Here is a 17818-nt window from a genome sequence, read left to right on the forward strand (position 1 = left end):
CCCACACATTGTGACAATAAAAAAGGTCTCCAAAAATTGTCCAGTGTCCCCTGGAGAGAGGAGGGGGCAAGACTACCCCCATTTGAGATCCAGTCATCTATGGACCTAATCTTTGAGTTGATGTTTGCTCAGTGTGTACAGTTGATGAGTAACACCTGTTTATTGTCCTTGGTCCACTGAGATGATCTATGTGAGCGCCTGGTTCAGGGCCTGGCTCTCCTCAGTGCTCATGGTTGGGTTTGCTTTGGGCAGTAGAATGAAGGCTGATTCTTTCTCCTCTCCATATTCTAAAAGAAAATGTAATACTATTATTAAATTCAATTTAGGAAAAACAATGGGATCAGGAGATTGTACAGGAGAGGAAGAAGCTTTCCTCTGTCCTGTTTTTTGCCAGTCCAAGGAGTTCCAACAAAAACAGCTTATTTGGATCTGAAGTAGGAAAGAAAAACTCTTAAGTTCTTCTCTTCTTCACTGAAACTCCTCAGGAAATATATTCAGCCTTGTAAATAAACATGTTCTTCCAAGCCCTGAAAGTCCAGCCCAGGATTATTATTAGACCTTGTTCTTTCTCTGACTCAGAGCATCTGTGCAGCAATGACAATGTGATTTTAAAAACCAAGGTTAATTTCTTGTATGTGCACTTTTTTTCTGGAAAGAGACACAAGAAACTGGTGACATCGGTTGCCTCCATAAAGGAGAACTAGGTGGCAGACTTCTTACTGTGTATGTACCCTTTCATATCTTTGAATTTTGAACCCTATTGCCTACTCAAACGTTTTTTAAAAGAATAATAGAGACAAAAAAGTTCAATGTGATCCAGGTGTCTTGTTTCCCAGGCCTGAGCTCCTTGTGGCTTGAGAAACTAATAAATTAAGAGGTGACAGGCTCAGAAGCATACCAGGTACCAGCTATAGTTAAGAGCATCTTCTGGCAGGAAAAAGCTTACTCTTGGGAAATTTAGAAAGTAAATCTTTCACAGAGAAAATTCCTCTGAAGTTACAAAATGTTAAAATATTATAATTACTTGAATTTGTGTGTGTGTGTTCGTTCCAATAAGCTGTATATGTTTTTCATTTTTTATTATAAGTGTACAGTTGAGTAGTGTTAAATGTATTTACATTTGTTGTGTAACATAGCCCTGGAATGTTTTTATCTTGCTAACTGAAACCCAAGACCCATCAAACAACTCCCTGTTAACCCATCCCCAGCCCTTGGCAAATACAATTCTACTCTCGGCTTCTAGGACTTTGACTATTTCAGGTACCTCATAAGAAATGGAAGCACACAGTATTTGTTCTTTTGTGACTGGCTTATTTCAGTCATGTCCTTTAGGTTCATCAATGTTGTAGCATGTGACAGGATTTCCTTCTTTTTAAAGGCTGAATACTATTCCACTGTGTGTCTTAACCACATTTTGTTTCGCCATTCCTCTGTTGGTGGACATTTAGGCATTTTTTACCTCTTGGCTATTGTGGATAATGCTGCAATGCACTTGGGTGTGCAAGTATCTCTTTTAAGATCCTGCTTTCAATTCTTTTGGATATGTATACCGAGAAGTGGCATTGCTGGATCGTATGGTAATTCCGTTTTTAGTTTTTTGGGAACCTCCATGCTGTCTTCCACAGCAGCTGCACCATTTTACATTCCTACCATCAGTGTGGTGGGACTCCGATTTTTCCACATCCTTGCCAACACTCGTTATTTTCTGTTGGTTTTGGTGGTGACCATCCTATGTGTATGAGGTGAGATCTCATCCTGGTTTTCTTTTGCAGCCCTCTAATGATGAGAGGTGTTGATTAATCTTTTCGTATACTTGTTGGCCATTTGTAAACCTTTGGAGAAATGTCTCTTCAGGCCCTTGACCCATTTTTTTCCCCTTAGATTTTCTGATCTTTTTTTTTTTTTTTTCAGCTTTATTCTAGTATAATCTATTTTTTTGTGACAAATCCATTTTTTAGTTGGGTTGCTTTTGTTGTTGAGTTTTAAGAGTTCTTTATATATTTTGGCTCTTAATCCCTTATGAAATATAGGATTTCCAGTGATTTTCTCCCATTCCATAGGTTCCTTTTTACTCTGTTGATTGTTTCCTTTGATGTGCAGAAGTTTCTAAAAAGTTCCATCTGTCTGTATCTGCTTTTCTTGCCTTTGCTCTTGGTGTCTCGTCCAAAATCACTGTCAAATCCAGTGTCATGAAGCTTTTGTTTTGTTCTAGGACTTTTATACTTTTAGGTCGTTAGTCCAATTTTGAGTTAATTTTTGCATATAGTATAAGGTAGGGGTCCAGGTTCATTCTTTTACATGTAGATATTCAATTTTCCCAGCAGCATTTATTGAAGACACAGTCTTTTCTCTACTATGCCCCTTCTGGCACCCTAGTCAAAGATCATTTGACTGTACACATGAGGGTTTATTTCTAGGCTATTCTGTCTCTTTGGTTTGTGTATCTGTCTTTAAGCCTGTATAACATTATTTTGATTTGTATAGTTTTGTATTATATTTTGAAATCAAGAAATGTGGTGCCTCCAATTTTGGTCTTTCTTTTTCAAGATGGTTTTGGCAATTTGGAGTCCCTTGAGTATTACTTGAATTACTTGAAACATGTTTATTTATGCATTTTATATATTGCTTAAAAATGGTAATGAGGTAAGCATGATGGGGATGCCAGAGGTGTTCAGGATAGTATTCAAGTGGGTATTTTGTAACTGATTTTATTCCAGATGCCCTCCTTCATGATAACCAACTGCTCCTTTATCAAAACCAAGACTTGAGAACATCTCTGGCCATTTAACTCAGTGGATTATGTACTTTTTCTTCTTTCAGATTCCCACAAAGTTAAAAGAGGCATTGAGAATTGCCAAAGAATGTATAGAAAAAAGACTAATTGAAGAACAAAAGCAGGTAAATTGCTAGTAGTTCCTTATTGTTTTTTCATCTTACAGTTTTCACATCCTGTGCCATAGTATTCACAGTGACTTACTTTTGACTGGCTGTTCATTCCATAAACATTTCTTGCATCCTCAGTCTGAACTGGACTCCATGCTCAATGCTGTGAGAGAGCCAGATGCTTCACAGTCCTTCCCTCAAGGTGCTCAGCTTATGGGGAAAACAAACATGCCTATAAAGGGTGGTCAGCATTTCTGATTGGGGCAGGCAGTATGGTGGTGGGGCACATGTGGTCCTTACTCTAACAGTGCTAGGGGCCACACTTGTCTTCTATAGAAGAGGGAAAGGCAGGAAGGAATGGGGAAAAATGGAAAAGGTCTTCATCTTTTGGCATACTCTTTTCCCAGACATCCAGACCCGAGCTTGGAGGCAGACAGGCTGAGCAAGGAAAGAATTTTCATCCAAATAATTTGATTTGGCAAAACATGTTAGAGATTTTCATTAACATAGGATATACTTACTTTGTGGTGAATTGTGGTCTCTTAAAGATTCACCAGCATCGAAGACTGACAAGAGCCCAGTCTCACCATGGATCTGAAGAAGAGAGGAAAAAGAGAAAGATTTTAGCTCGAAAGGTAAGCCTGATGTCTCTGAATTCTCTCTCTGAATTCTTGACTACATGTGAAGAAAGTTCTTAGGTTAATAGTGCATGTTTAGTTAAAGACAAGATTTTGTGCTATGTCTCCTTGAAAGCTAAAACTAGTTCCAGATGACTGGTTTGCAGCTTTTAAAAAAAGAGCCATATAATATCAGCAGAGAAATGGACCATATAGTTTCCTGGCTTGCTGGGCTGATTACAGCCTAATGTAATTGAGGAGAATGACTGGCTTGAGAAAGTACACTCAGCATTCTTGGTTTTGTTCCCCCTTTGTTTGTGGCTTGTGGCTTCTTAACTGTATTAAGTTATGAGGTCAAATATGACCTTGTATGTAGCTAGTTTAACTTTGTGCCTGGAAAATATTTGTATTCTAACTCTCAGCTTCAGTGTGTTTATGCTTTACTTTTCCCCATCTCTCTTTTATTTTTAAAGAAGTCAAAACGGTCTGCTGTTGAAAACAGTGAAGAGTATTCAGCAAAATATAGCAACTCCAATAATTCAGGTAACTGGTTAAAGATTATCGTGGGGCCCTAGGACCCAAAGGTCAGGACTTGGAGTCGTTTTTGGTTTCTGGTGGCCAGAGACTGGGCAGTGTAGGGAACAGAAGAACCTTGCCCCTAGTGAAGGATTGTGACAACATGCAAGGGCTCACAGGACTCAAGTGCTGGAAGAATCCTCTGAGGTTATGGGGTAACACAGCCTCCTCATTGATAGTGAGACTTGATCAACCAAAGATGAGCATTAGCCATGGTTGAAAAACCAATCCAACTTACAATACGAGGCCTCCTGTTTGTCAGTAGAACCTGCATGAACAGAAACAACCCTGAATCCTGCCCTGTACTTCAGTCCCCACATGGTGGGAGGATGTGCCCTCATATGTGGGTTAAGGAATGGACTCAACAGTGTGTGGGGATGGCAAGAAGCATCCTTCCAGAAGGACTGTGGTGGTACAGAGAGGACTATCCTGGACTGGCAGTCCTAGCTGTCACTCCTGGTGACCCCTTGCCCAGCCCTGCTGGCCTTGGGCCTTAATGTCTCCATCTTTGGAAATCAGAGCCAGATTAAATGATCCCTTGGAGACTGCCAGTTCTTCCACCTTATGCACTTTTTGAATCTTTTTTTTTTTTCCCCTTCCACCTTATGCATGTATCCGAGGTAGAGTTCCACATAGAGAAGGAAAGGCTTCATCTAACCCAAAGCAGCTTTGGCTTAGCCCAGAGGGCCAAGGAAAGGGGAGGTTTTGTTAGGTTCAGGGATAGCTGCATATACTTTCAGGCTGGAGAAGGGCCAAGCAGAGAGAGAGAGAAGCTGAAGTTGTATGAGAGAATGGTAGGGGGCTGGAAGGCCAAGAGGTTAGCCGCAGGACCCCAACCGTCAGTCTCACCAGGGAGGAAGCCCATCCATCTCTTCTGGATGTAGGAGCCAGGAGGGCTGGGTGAAGAGGCAGAAACATTTAAAAGTAGAAGGAAGGGAGGACATCGAGGGTGTTCCCAACTCATGCCTTCTCAGGTCTCTGCACAGTCAGTGAGGAGATGGCTGCCAGGGAGCACAGGACCTGAAGGCTGGACCAGCCAAAGCCAGAGATCACAGGCAGTGTGGGAGGGGCTGGAAGTTGGGAGAGTTGGACTGGAAGTCACCCACTCCAGGAAGAGGGGAGAATGTGCTGATACCACTGCCTGTAGCGTTTAGCCACCACAGAAGGGAAGAGAGGCGGGAAGCCCCAGTGAGGATGAAGGCCTGCTTCTCAAATACAGCAGCTGCTGTGGCTGGCGGGTAATTCCAGAGCTGGAGGTCTCTTTTCTCCGTGGTTGATGCAACAGACATGGGCCAGTCTTTGTCATCATTAGGCTGAAACTCATGTCTCCAACTAGCATGTCTGACAGACATTCTGTCCGGCAACTAATTTTTTCCAAGCAGAGAAAGCCTGGCTCAGGGTCCTCCACCTTCCCGAGGCCCGGCCTGCCTGCAAGGTTCTGGGCCGGATGCAGCCAGATGAGATTCCAAGGACTCTAAGACCCCACCGCACCCTCAAGGTGTTCAGGAAAGCCAAGTAGCAGTTGGCAGAAATGTAAACATTATCTCCAGACCCCACCGGAATCACAGATTCGGTCTTTTCCCCTTTAAAATCTATGTTAGCACAACAAAGCAGTGGGAAGACAGGATGGGTTGGGTTTTGCCTCCTTTTTCAGTAAAACGCCTCTCATATTTAAACAGGGTGGTGAGAGCATATTGTGAATAGTGAAAAGCCACTCGGCTTGAGGGAGGTGCGGTTTAATTCAGACATTTTTCCTCATGCCCAGCGTCCATGCCATGTCCAACCTGTCCTGTGGGCAGTGGGTGAGGTGATGGTTGGAGGCTTCTCAGGGACATGATCACAGCCACCCCTGGAGCCTTGGTTAACCCTTCCATAGGACCTCTGTGTCAAGGGGCAGCCTTCATGTTGCCACAGAAGGGCTTATGTAGGAGCCTCTATCTGCTTATTGGGCCACTTCTATGTCAGGCCAGGAGGATATTCTCTGGAGACTTCTGAGCAATGGGGAGATGCTGAGAACTTGAGAATATGGGGAATATGCATATTGTTTTAATGTAAATAATGGTATTTGCTGGATTTCAGCTAAGAAGAGGCCTGGGAGACCCACACACTGAATAGGCTGACCCTACCTAGTTGATAAAATGGAACTTCTACAGAGAGCATTGCTAGGTGGATGCTGTGGGGAACTCTCACTTCCTTTGGAGAGGCTTCCACTGGACTGCTCTGTCCCTCTCTGTCTCTCTCTGTCCCCTGTATTGCTTGTGGCCATTGTCATTTGGCGTTCATTATCCAGGGACAGAAGCTGGGTCAGGAAAAGATACTACAGCCAACTGCACAAGTCGTTGACAGCTCAAAGTTGTTTTCAACCAGGCAGAGTGTGGGGAGCAGTGGGTGGCAAGGAGCCTTCAGTGGCCTGGGGAGGAAGCATGCCCTACACAGCAGTGATAGCCTGTGGTCACTGAGTCCAGCCTCTGAATTCCCTGTCCCCCCCTCATCTTTTACCATAAGGCCCACCCACTAAGCCACGTGCAGATTCTCAGGCAATGGTGGGTCCCAGCTCAGGCCAGATTCCAGGTGTCCGTCTTTGTCCCCATGAGGGTTTCTCTGTGTTTTCTCTTAGCAGGATCTGGGGCCAGCTCACCTCTCACATCCCCGTCATCACCGACTCCACCCTCTACAGCAGGTGAGTGATGGAGGCAAAGTAACCCTCTGCCATCCTCTGACCCAGCAGGAGGAGGAATGGGGCCCTTTCTCTTCCTGCCTGGGCCCAAGCGTGTCAGGGGTCAGACAGTACCTGCCTCCTCCAGAGAAAGCAGTGGGACTGCAAATTGGAAGAGCTGAGGGTCTAGCTTTCCAAATTCAGACTTCACAGGGAGTGGAATAGTTGATTTCAGAGGCAGTAGCCACCCTCTGCTTCCAGCCAGCTCTCTTGCTGAAAAGCCTCACGCAGGGCTCCTCAGATCAGAGCTCGCCTCGGTACATGCTGAGCTGAACAAAACAGTTGCTCTGCTGCCCAGGCGCCTTGTTCTGCCAGAGCTGTCTCTTCAGGGAGCCCAGCCACAATGTCTGTGTGGTCACAGAGCAGAACTGGTGAGATGCCCAGGTGTGGGAGTGACCTAACCACCGAACTTCCGATTTCCCGATAACTGTTGGTGCTGTTCTGCTCTGTAACACGTTTAGTCCTGGGAATATTTTTGTGGCCTTTGTTTTGCCTTTGTGAATTAAATCAGATTACGATGAGTTTTGTTTGAAAAATGTAGAAAGAATTTATCTTGGGGAATATTTATAAAAATAATCTCCAATTTCGTGGAATAGTCTCATGATGCTCTTTCCCTCTTTCCTATTTGAACTAATATCTCTTCCCTGACCATTTTGCTAGCCTCATAAAAACACATTGGGAAACCAGTCATATTTCTTTTCACTTCTTAAAGGAACCAGATGTTTTCGATGTCAGAGGAGCTGGTTCTGCCATTCAGAGCTTGTCAGCTGTGCATGGAAGAGTTGCTGCAGCTGTCTGAAGGGAGGGTCATTGCCTGGGCTTGATTTATGAGCTGACAGTTCCATGTTCATCAAGGATTAAGGCAGCACCCAGGAGCTATCAAGAGCATTACCCATCTGCTCTCAAATACTTCTAATTGACCTTCTTAGGAAAATGACAAGCAAGCATAAAGGGAATAGTTTACAAACTTCTGCTATAAGAGTGTACAAACTTCTTACTCAGCTTCTGGCTGGTGGGTCTCTCCTCTTGCTGACCGAGGATGGTTACTGGTGGTTTGCTGGGGAATGCTCTGGGCCAGGACCCGTTTTGAGGAGCCAAGTACCTGGCTCGTGGGAATGATCATTCTTTTCCCTGGCTGACTTTGTCAGCAGATTTTACAAGAAAGCCCCAAATATTGATCAAGGGAGAATCTCGTCTTTTCCGTCTAGTGTAGGGGTGAGTTGTATAGGCTGGTCAGAAATTTCTGGAGCTCCACTGCCCAGATCATGTTGAACCATTTTCTGGAAGAAAGGGTATTAATTTCATACCCCTTAGACATTTGAAGGAAATTGGAGAGAATGAATAGTGAGAACCCATAAACCCTTTAACATATAAGGTGTCTCTTTAATCATATTGAACATCTACTGTATGCATTGGGTATAGTCCTGGGAAGTTAACTGCCAGTTCTCATTTTTAAATGCCTCAGGGAATTCTCCATCTATATGGATTTTTTTTTTCATGAATCCTCTGATTTACCTGTGTTTTGAATGGGAGCTATCTCATACTGTAGCAGGTTTGCATGAGATGAGGGAATTTTCAGAAGGAGAGAAGAAAAAGGGGGAATTTTTGGTAATGAGAGTCAATGTTGGAAAAACTTTGAGGTGAGTGGGAGTGGTAGGGGGCGTTACTGTGAATTTTGATCATACCTATTCTGAAAGGGAGTTGTGAGGATCGAGAGGGAAAAATATGTGAGGCCCCAAGCACAAAGCCTGGCACAAGTGATAAGTTCCCAGCAAATACTGGCTCCTTCTTTCCTTTATCTCCTTTAACGTTTTGTTGATGAAATTAGCAACTCAGCCCTAAAGACTGTACTCTGACCTCTGCTGGGCACTTATTGTAATGCATCTCTTAAAAATGAGAACTAGCCTTTGCCTGTCAACCCAGCATTTCTGGCCTTGAACAATGAATTTATTCATTATTTATGATGCATTTAGTGAGAGGCTGAAATGTGCTAGGCACTGTGGTTGGCTCTGGCTTACAGGGACGAATAGACAGGGACCTAGCTCATGTGGAGTCGCATTTCTAGAGCCTCTCAAGAGCTCCAAAATGATAGACATAATTAAGCAAATGCTTTCCTTGAGGTCCAACCATGGTAGTTTTCTTTTTTTTTTCTCCCAATATTTACCCTCCTTCAATATAGAATCTCCCCCCGAAAATCTAGTCCTCCAGCAAGCAGCGTCCCAAGCTTCTCTGCTGTGCGAGGCATGAGGGAGCCACAAACACGTAGTAGCTTCATGCAGCTGTGCCCATGGCTGATGCTCCGTAAATCCTTGTTGCTGGATTTGCTTGGGCTTGCTCTGCCTTCAGGGCCTCTGCTGGGACAGAGCAGACTCCCAGCCTAGGGTGGCAACTTCTGGCTGGTCAGCCCCCTGCTTAGACTGGCCCCTCCTTCCAGGACAGGAGGCCAGGCTTCTCCAGTTGGCTCATCTTTCTCGTTGCCTCTCTGCACTGTCTATCTTGTTGCTGGAATCACATTTGCTCTAATCTATATGGCTTTACTTCTAGGCTAAGGTAATGGTTCAAAAAAAAAAAAATGGCATGCTTACCTGGGAACCAAGTCAAGAATAGGTCTTCTAGCTTTATGATCAAATGCAATTTTCTCAAGAAAGGAAGGAAAAATCTTCACTTTCAAGGACTAGTATTAAAAAAAGTATTCTTGCTCAAGGTAGCATCTCAAAAACACAATCTGGGAGCCCCTTGGGAAGGAACTACACCTCAGGCCGGGGAACCTAAACTCAAGGGCGAACACTTGCTAGTTCTGGGACCTTGAACCAGACTGTTGGCCTCCCTGCGCTTCAGGTGTTCCCATGTGTCAGTGAGGATAATGACAGTGCCTGCCTATGGGAGTTATTACAAAGTTCCAGAGCATTTCCTGGGTGTGGGGTTAGAACAGCACTGGGTGTATAGTAATCCCTCGGTACACTGTTCCTTACTGGGACGCCTTGGATGAGTCATTTTCCATGTTTAGGTATTGTTTACCTCATCTGTCAAAGGCAAAAAATGTGGGAATTAAGAGGAGACCATCTCACGGTCCCTTCTAATCAAGCATAGTGTAAATCTACTGGGGGCCCTGTGTGCTCAACAATAGGTCAGCGTAGGCAAGTTCAGTTTGACCGCATTGCCTTCCTTCCTGAAAGTATCAGTTTTAAGCACATACATGACAGCTTAGGGTATTCGTAAGCCCTGTTACTTTTAGTATGGAGCAGAAGTGACAGATGTTTCTAAGCGAAGGAGTGTCACCCTCATGAGCTCTTTCCAACAATTGCGTAAGTATGGGGCCTCTCCCATTTCTTACTGCACCAGCCTGCCATGGAGCCTCTTGAGGAGTAAATATGTCCCTGAGTTTTGTGGTGATTCCATTGGGAGGGGTGGGATTCTCTAAAACTCTTGTGTTGGATCCTTATATTTTCGGTGAGAACATTCCTTTCTTTTCTGCTAAAGGTTATGCTCCCTACCTCTGGACAGTCACTCTTTCAAGAGCTTTAAAATTCTTTATCCTGACTTTTTTCATGGTAAATATCACCAACTCGTGTTTACATTCTGTATTCACAGAAATGAGTGGTTTAGAAGATCCAAATCTCCATACACACCGGGTTTGGGAAAGCTAAGTAAAGCAGGAGACTCTACATTATTGTTGTTTTTAATAATTGTATCTAACATATTGTAGGCACTTATTTTGTGCTAGGCACTGTTCTAAGTGATTTACAGTCGTTGTTTTAATCCTTATGAATACCTTCCTATCCAATGAGAGTAGTTTCTACTATAGCTCCATTTTAAAGACACAGAAGCAGAGGCTCTAGTGAGGTGACAGACTTTGACCAAGGTCACACAAGCGGGGGGTGCTAGAGCCAGGATCCAAACTTGCTTCTGTCTTTGCTCTTTTACCCCTACCAATTTTCATCAGGTGCCTGTTCCCTTGGGTGCACTGCAGGGTGCTGTTAAATATTGACCAGTGGCAGGAAAAGAACCCTGGAAGTGGAGTCGGAAAACCCTGGCTGTGGGCCTGCCACTTCCCAGCTGTGACCTTGGACAAGTAATTTCCATTCTTTGAAGCTGTCTTTTAAAGGAATTCCTAGTCTGTATTAGGTAACGTGCAAAAACAAAGCTTTATAAGCAGTAAAGTACTACCAAGCGTAAGCTATAAATGCCCTGCAAGAGAATTCTAGCCCTTCATGCTTGCAGCTTATAATTTAAAGTAATAATTTTGAAGAGAGAGCTGGCAATTTATAGAAAACTCAGTGTGTAAGAAAGAGTGGAGAGAGAGAAGTTTCATATCTGGAGATCTGGAGGAGGGAAAACAGAGCCTTATGGGCACAAAGTGACCAGAAGCTTAAATAATAGGAAGGATGGTTAAGAATAAATGAGGCACACACACACAAAATGTATTTATTGAGAATGTTGGAGTTTCCAGAATTTGTCTAGCCAGGTTAAAGTCTGAAACCCAATCTAGGCTCAGAATCCATGTCTCTGGCCATAAGAATTGCCCCCTTTTCTTTCTTTTTTTTTTTTTAAATTTTTTAAATGTTTATTTTTGAGACAGAGGGAGACAGAGCGTGAGTGGGGGAGGGGCAGAGAGAGAGAGGGAGACACAGAATCTGAAACAGGCTCCAGGCTCCGAGCTGTCGGCACAGAGCCTGATGCAGGGCTCAAACCGACAAGCCGTGAGATGATGACCTGAGCCGAAGCCGGATGCTTAACTGACTGAGCCACCCAGGCGCCCCACGAATTGCCCCCTTTTCTAAAGACCTACACATACACAAAGCAGTTCCCATCTTTGGGATGAACTGCCTGCAGCGCTTCTCTGAAGAGTGTGTTGGCTCTGCTCTCCCGCCCTCTTAGTCTCCCTCCCCCACTTCCCAGCCCAAGCGTGTAAGCTCCTCCCTTGAGCCGTGGGCTGGTTTGGGTGGAAGTGGCACAGGACAGTATCCCCGGCGTCCTCCCAGAGCTGTCCCACGTGAGTGGTCAGTCTGCCCAGCCCCTCATGGGCCTCATTTCTCAGCCCCTCCACAGACAAAGGGATTGTCCTCTGGACAGTAGGGCACATTGGTTCATCAGGAACTCTGGGATTCCCTGTCAGGGAAGGCATTATCCTTCACATTTCGCCAGGAATCCAGTCAGTCAAAAGGAAGACAAGAACATTTGCCTTGCTTTTTTTCTTTTTAATGGTTTCATGGCCTAAAGTAAGCAAATGCCACTCACTGACCAGTTCAGCCTGTAGAGCCCAGCTGCCTTCGGGGAGGGGCCTCTCATCCCTGGCCTGGAGCTCGCCTTAGACCTGCCCTGTGCTCCTGCTCTTCCCAACTTTAAAAAGACAGGTCTCCATTTTAGACTATGGAAGGCTTGATTGGAAAAAAGTGATAGACTTCTTGGTAGACTGTCCTTATTTAGCAATAGAACTAATTGCATTTCCAGTACCCATTCCACTTTTCAGGCGGGGTAGAACCTTCACAGGTCTTCTGAAGTGAGTGTTGTAAACAAAAACAGCACCTAAGTGGCTCAGAAAAACAGAACAAAGAGTATGAAGAGGAAAATGACTCCCTGGTTGCTCTATTAGCATGTTTGCCATGTTCTAAAAAAGTCACAATCATGCTTACGAACCAGTGCGTTTTGCAGTTAAATATAGCCTAGTTTGGCAGTGAGAATAATAAGCATGTGATTCAAACTAATATTTTACTGTCTCTTACTATTTGATTAAATGACACTAAAAGCTGAATAATGACTTGTGTCCCCCTCTCTCTCCCTCTCTCTCTCTCTGTCTCTGTCTCTGTCTTTGCTGTTTTCAGTAGAGCATGCACCATTTTGAACGTGAATTTTCGGTAAAGTAAGCTATACTGATTTCTCTAACTTTAAAGATGCTCTGTTTCTGGATATGAAATGGGACCCAATGCATCTAGATCACTGAAGTGATGAACAAATGGGAAAGCAGATTTGAGATGATTTCCTTCTCTGAACACTTAAATGAAATGCAGCATCTTTAAAAAGCACCCAAGTGACTTCATTATTCATTTCATTTTCACCCTGACCTTCAAAATCTTCATTTCCCCTCTGATGGTAGTTTTAAAACACAGCCCTGAAACATCAAAATCAACTGCATGGCGTTTTGGCATATTTTAATTTCACAAAGCAGGGTCCCAAAGTCCTTGTGCAGCAAAAATATCGGTTCCTTATCACTCTGATGAAGGGAAAGAGTGTTAGCCGGTTGAGTTCTTGGTTACAGGAAGACAACTCACTGGCTTTTATAACTGGCAGTAGGGAAAAGTTCTTTTTTAAGCATCCCTAATAATTCTTGAGTTGAGACACGAGTGCAGCCTTCTCATCTATCTGAGGCAGAAGACAAAGGCAGTTGCCAAGAGCTGGGGGCTGCCTGCTTCCAGGGGGTCACTGCTGTCTGTTCTCTCTCGAGGGTAGCCAGCAGCTGTGGTGTTGGTCTGGTGGCCACGTGGCCTCCCCACTTCTATTCGTGGATCACAAAGGAATTCAGACCTACCAAGACCTGTAGACTGCCCACTGCTAAAACTGACCCCAAAGAAAGGGGATCCCCAGATATCCTTCCCACGAGGCTGGTGAGGATGTTTCTGGCAAGACATTCTTCCCTGGGCCTAACATATGCTCTTCCTGCAACGGTCCATGGCCTGTTCCAGGGCCTCTGCTGGATTGCCGGGTTCCCATTAGTTTGGTGGATAGGATTCTGGGGAGGATAGAGTAGTTGATTTTTGGTCTTTTTGCCCAAGAGTAGGTAAGGTGGGAGAGAACTGGATATAATTATAGATCAGCTGTTTTGGAGCATCCCTCATTCTGGGTTTTTGCAGGCCAGTATTTTTCAAAGCTTGGTGAATTCAGTTAGCAACCAATCCAACATGAAATCTGCCTGGTCTTGTCTATGGCCTGGGGACAAGGGCTATCAGATAACCCGTGGTGGGGAGAGCTTGTTCACATCTGAGGAGTCAGTGGCATTCAGGCATTAGGCAGTTGTTTCCAGGTTTGCCACAGGCCAAATAGCCAACTCTGAATTTGGCCCTTATTAATACTGCTAATTGTTAGAATGTATTATAGCTTAAGCCCCAACAAACCTTTAAAGGAAGCTTGTGAACTATAGAGAAGGCAAAAAGAAAAAGCCAAAAACCATGGTAGGGCTTACAGTCAGAGACTGAGTCCCTGGTCTGTGTTCCTGCTTCCTCCAGCGTTGGCCTTCTGACTCCCAGACCTCCTCCCCACTTCCAGAGTGTTCTGATCTGGCAAGTTGAGGTCTGGCGTTGCCCTGATAGTACACGTCAAGATCTGCCCTGGTTGTTGCAGGCCCAGTGAGGAAAAGTGGGCCTTGTGGGACATTAGGCCCTTTGGGATTGGTCCGGCCCTCCATGACCCTGCTCTTTACCATTGGATGAGTAGGTCATTTGTTTTACAAGCATGGGTTACTCTGTGGCACTTGGGACTATGTATTTATTTATGCTGCCTACATATTCTGAGAGATTCATTTAAAGTCCTAACAATCTCAGCCTTTACTTGGAAAATGAAGATCCATGTACTGAACATCACCTGCAACTCCCAAACTCTGGGATAGTGAATTTGCACTTCTAATTTTGAGTGCCTGGTGATGAAGCCAAAGTCAAGGGTTGGCTCCTTGTGAAGACCAGGCAGATTTGTTCTGTGCCAAGAGGCAATCCATATCCAAGTCCAGCTGCTGAGGCCTGCCTCTAGCCTCCCAGAATCCTGGGCTAGAGGGGTAACGGGTCTCTGGATGGCCAGCTCTATGCCTTTATCAGAAAGAACTCAAGTGCTGTCGCAGCCCAGAGCCTGCCTTCTTTCTTGTAACCTGCAGTGACTCTTCTCCAGGGTCAAAGCACAAAGCTGGCAGGCAGAAACCCTGGAGCTCCTTGACATCAGGCCCTGAATGTCAAGTCCAGATTCTGCCGCCCTTTGCCGGTCATTGGGTAGTGCTGGGGGTTACTGTTGCCCGCTGACTCCTCCAGGCTCTCTCGGTGCTGTAGTTGAGTTCCAAGAGCCTTCAGAGACCATTTCCTCTCCTCCTGGTATTTCATCGGCCACTATCCAAAAACCCCCTTCAGAGGAAAGCTTCTGTCACACACCGTCGCTGCTCTTCTCACCTCAGCAATCATTTGTGCGTTTAAAGTCCTTTTTATCTTTGTAGCCCGGTAACATAAAGCTGGGAACATTTGTCCACAATCCACCCTGGCAGAGCACATAATAGAACTTCATTCATTAGTTGTTACTGTATGGAACCAAGGAGAATTACATTTTGTTCATTTGTCTGTATTTAATATTTATTTGTATTGCTGTACTTCCATTATTTGAGAATTCTAAGATTGCAGAGCATGAATGTGTGTATCTGTGTGATTCTTTTAATTTCAGCTGCCTTAGGTTTGGGCAAAAGATGTAAGGAAGGTAAGTGGTTTTCTATGAAATACAAGACTTTAACTGTTATGTGTCACATTTGGTAAAAAGGATGCTCTTACCCAAGTATTTTATTGGTGATCCTGAAACACTCACCCATATAAATTCAAGTGGCAATTGGTATATTTATTTACCATCACAGCTCAGTAGCAGCTTAGGGGGGAAAACTACCTACCAGAATGTCTGGCTGGTGTAGCCCTAGGAGGGGCTGAGGGTAAGGCCAGAAAAAGATAGTGGAGTTACCGAGAGCTGCAAGGGTCACAGGAAATGGGCAACCAACTCTGTGGCACAAGCAAGTGCTTTAAGGAAGGTCTTTGGCTGTACTCCGTTTTTATTTTGTCCTAGGAGAATAATTCGTTCATTGATTCAAAACTATAAAATTAAACTGCCAAATGTTCACATGCTTGGAAGCTAAGGGGAAGTTTCAGATACGCTTCCAGTTTCCTTCTCCTTGCCCACTAGGGTAGAGTCTTTCCTGCTGCTTCAGCAAAGATGTAGGGTTAGTGCAGCTCCATCCTGGCCCTGGGTTAGGCCACAGTGGAAGGAAGGGCGCTGAGGAAGATGCCTCCCTGAGAATACCATTGCCAGGGAGAGAGCCTGCTGCCCCCTGCTTCACTGTTAACGGTTACTCGCATTTTATATTTCTTTAATGCAGCCTAATAGGAAATGACTATTGGAGACAGATGGCCCTGGGGAGCCCATAACTCAGCCCCTCCTTGCCGAGAATCCAGTTTGTCATTTTACATTAAATCACATCCTTCAAATATTGTGTGTGCTGGCGCAGCTAAAGAAATGTTCATCCTTTATTAGTCACTGTTACTCAGGTAGCCCAACTCTGTGCATACAAATGTCTATCTTTACTTGCTAGCTCAGAGGTGGTGCTGCCCAGGACCTGGCTAAAGTAGCTAATGGAGCTTTTCTCTTGGGACCATTGCTAGAATTTGGAAATGGAGTTAGAGCCTCATCTACCCAGAGAAAATGTCACTCTGCAGAGTTTCGTGTAATCTGTGATATTTGTTCAGTTTTTTCCCACATGACTATTACTGGGAGAAACGGCAACCTTTAATTACTTCCCCTTTGATGCTTGTAGCTTCCTTGTTCGGTATTTGAAAAAAATATACAGCACTGGGTAATCTTGGTCCCTCTGAGGGAGAAACATTTGCAGTCTCCTCAAAGCTCGTTGCACCCAGGACCGAGCAGGAGCCTGTGTGCAGGGTGTTTGGAGATGATACTGACTGCGCGTTCTTTCCTCCCTAGGGATGTCCGCATTACCTCCACCGCCTCCGCCTCCGCCACCAGCAGCTCCCTTGCTTCCTGCGAGCACAGAGGCGCCTACACAGCTCCCGCCCCAGGCTGTGAATGGTGTGAGCCGAGGGGCCTTACTCAGCTCCATCCAGAATTTCCAAAAGGGAACTTTGAGGAAAGCCGAAACCTGTGATCACAGTGCTCCTAAGATCGGCTGAAGATTCGTGTTTACACTTGGAGGGAAAAGTTCTTTGTTTTTTCCTCCCACCTCCAGCCCCTAAAGCACTCTTTTTCCGGATGAACAATTGCTGAGCCAGTAAAGCCACATACTGTTTTGCAGATGCTCATCTAAGAGGCTTCTCAAGAGGGAAATATCCAAGTAGAATAAAGTCAGGCTGGCGTTTCTGCCTTAAGAAATAATTCGCTCCTTTATTACCATTTTAAAGGAGTCTTGTTCATCCTCTAATGGGCATCTTTTGGGGGCAGCAGCATATTGGAGTCAACATTTGCACCAACTTAAGGAAATGGACAGAAAAACAATGACAATATTCACTCCCAGCAGTGAATGACCTTTGTGTTGCGATCCCTCCCATCCCATCAGACACTCCCAGAAATGTTCCCCTCATAGTTCATTTCTCTATATAAAGCATTTTCTGGTTATTTCTTAGATTAATTCCCATTCTTGCTACTTTATTTCCTCTTAGACATTAACACCGTAGTCCACAGCATAGTTACGTCATGGAGTCAGAGAAGCAACTGAGTTCATTTTCCACTCAAATAGACGGGGCCAAGTCAAGTCCATAACATTCTCTAGGTTATAACAGGAATACTGCTGTGGTTACAGAACTCAGGGCTGCTAAGGCAACCACTCTAGACTCACGGTTCCTTTGAGTTTGAGTGTATTGAGACAGATGTTAACATCAGGAAAAGCTCTTGCCAATTAGAGGACCTTCTTAATCCTCAGCAATAAAGTTAAGTTTGTGGTTTGGGGGAGGGGGTTACTATTACAACAAAAGTAAATTTGGCATCCATAGAAATCAGTTCTGATTTTTGAAAGATTTGTCCAAATATATCATTTTTTTAACGTTACTCATTTATTAGACCCTTTATCCTACAATTTGCTTAAACCCTTAAATAAATTGCACTTTAAAGGATTATAAGTAATCCATTTAAAAATTCAAATACACACATCAGTGTTGGTTACTATGCAGAGAGAATGTCATTGTGTATAGTTTCATTTAATCTGTGACAAATGTTCAGCTGTATTTTTTATTAAAATAAACTATGTCAAGAAAATGTGTTGTCTATAGCTTGCCTAGATATTGTAAGT

The 17818-nt window shown here is 44.3% G+C and overlaps 1 protein-coding gene and 1 long non-coding RNA gene across 19 annotated transcripts in view; one reads left to right on the forward strand and one right to left on the reverse strand.

Moving 5' to 3' along the window:
* Positions 1 to 17784, forward strand: part of PXK (PX domain containing serine/threonine kinase like) — a 74806-nt gene extending 57022 nt beyond the window's left edge. For 3 of the 18 annotated variants that reach the window (XM_045493357.1, XM_045493359.1, XM_045493373.1), the window contains 5 exons: positions 2821 to 2898; positions 3432 to 3518; positions 3974 to 4043; positions 6694 to 6756; positions 16501 to 17784. In XM_045493357.1, the coding sequence (XP_045349313.1) occupies positions 2821 to 2898; positions 3432 to 3518; positions 3974 to 4043; positions 6694 to 6756; positions 16501 to 16706 (504 nt within the window). In that variant the 3' untranslated portion in view covers positions 16707 to 17784. Of the gene's footprint in view, positions 1 to 2820; positions 2899 to 3431; positions 3519 to 3973; positions 4044 to 6693; positions 6757 to 12614; positions 12653 to 15201; positions 15239 to 16500 lie in introns of all 18 variants that reach the window. The other 15 variants (XM_045493358.1, XM_045493360.1, XM_045493361.1 and 12 more) reach the window with 14 other exon arrangements.
* LOC123605799 lies at positions 13304 to 14650 on the reverse strand. The gene is made up of 3 exons (XR_006715888.1): positions 14560 to 14650; positions 13436 to 13446; positions 13304 to 13314 (listed from the first exon to the last, which is right to left on the reverse strand). It is a non-coding gene; the product is annotated as an uncharacterized LOC123605799 (long non-coding RNA).
* Positions 17785 to 17818: the final 34 nt, after the last annotated feature.

Source organism: Leopardus geoffroyi, chromosome A2 (assembly GCF_018350155.1).
Source record: "Leopardus geoffroyi isolate Oge1 chromosome A2, O.geoffroyi_Oge1_pat1.0, whole genome shotgun sequence".
In the NCBI taxonomy this organism is placed as follows: domain Eukaryota; kingdom Metazoa; phylum Chordata; class Mammalia; order Carnivora; family Felidae; genus Leopardus; species Leopardus geoffroyi.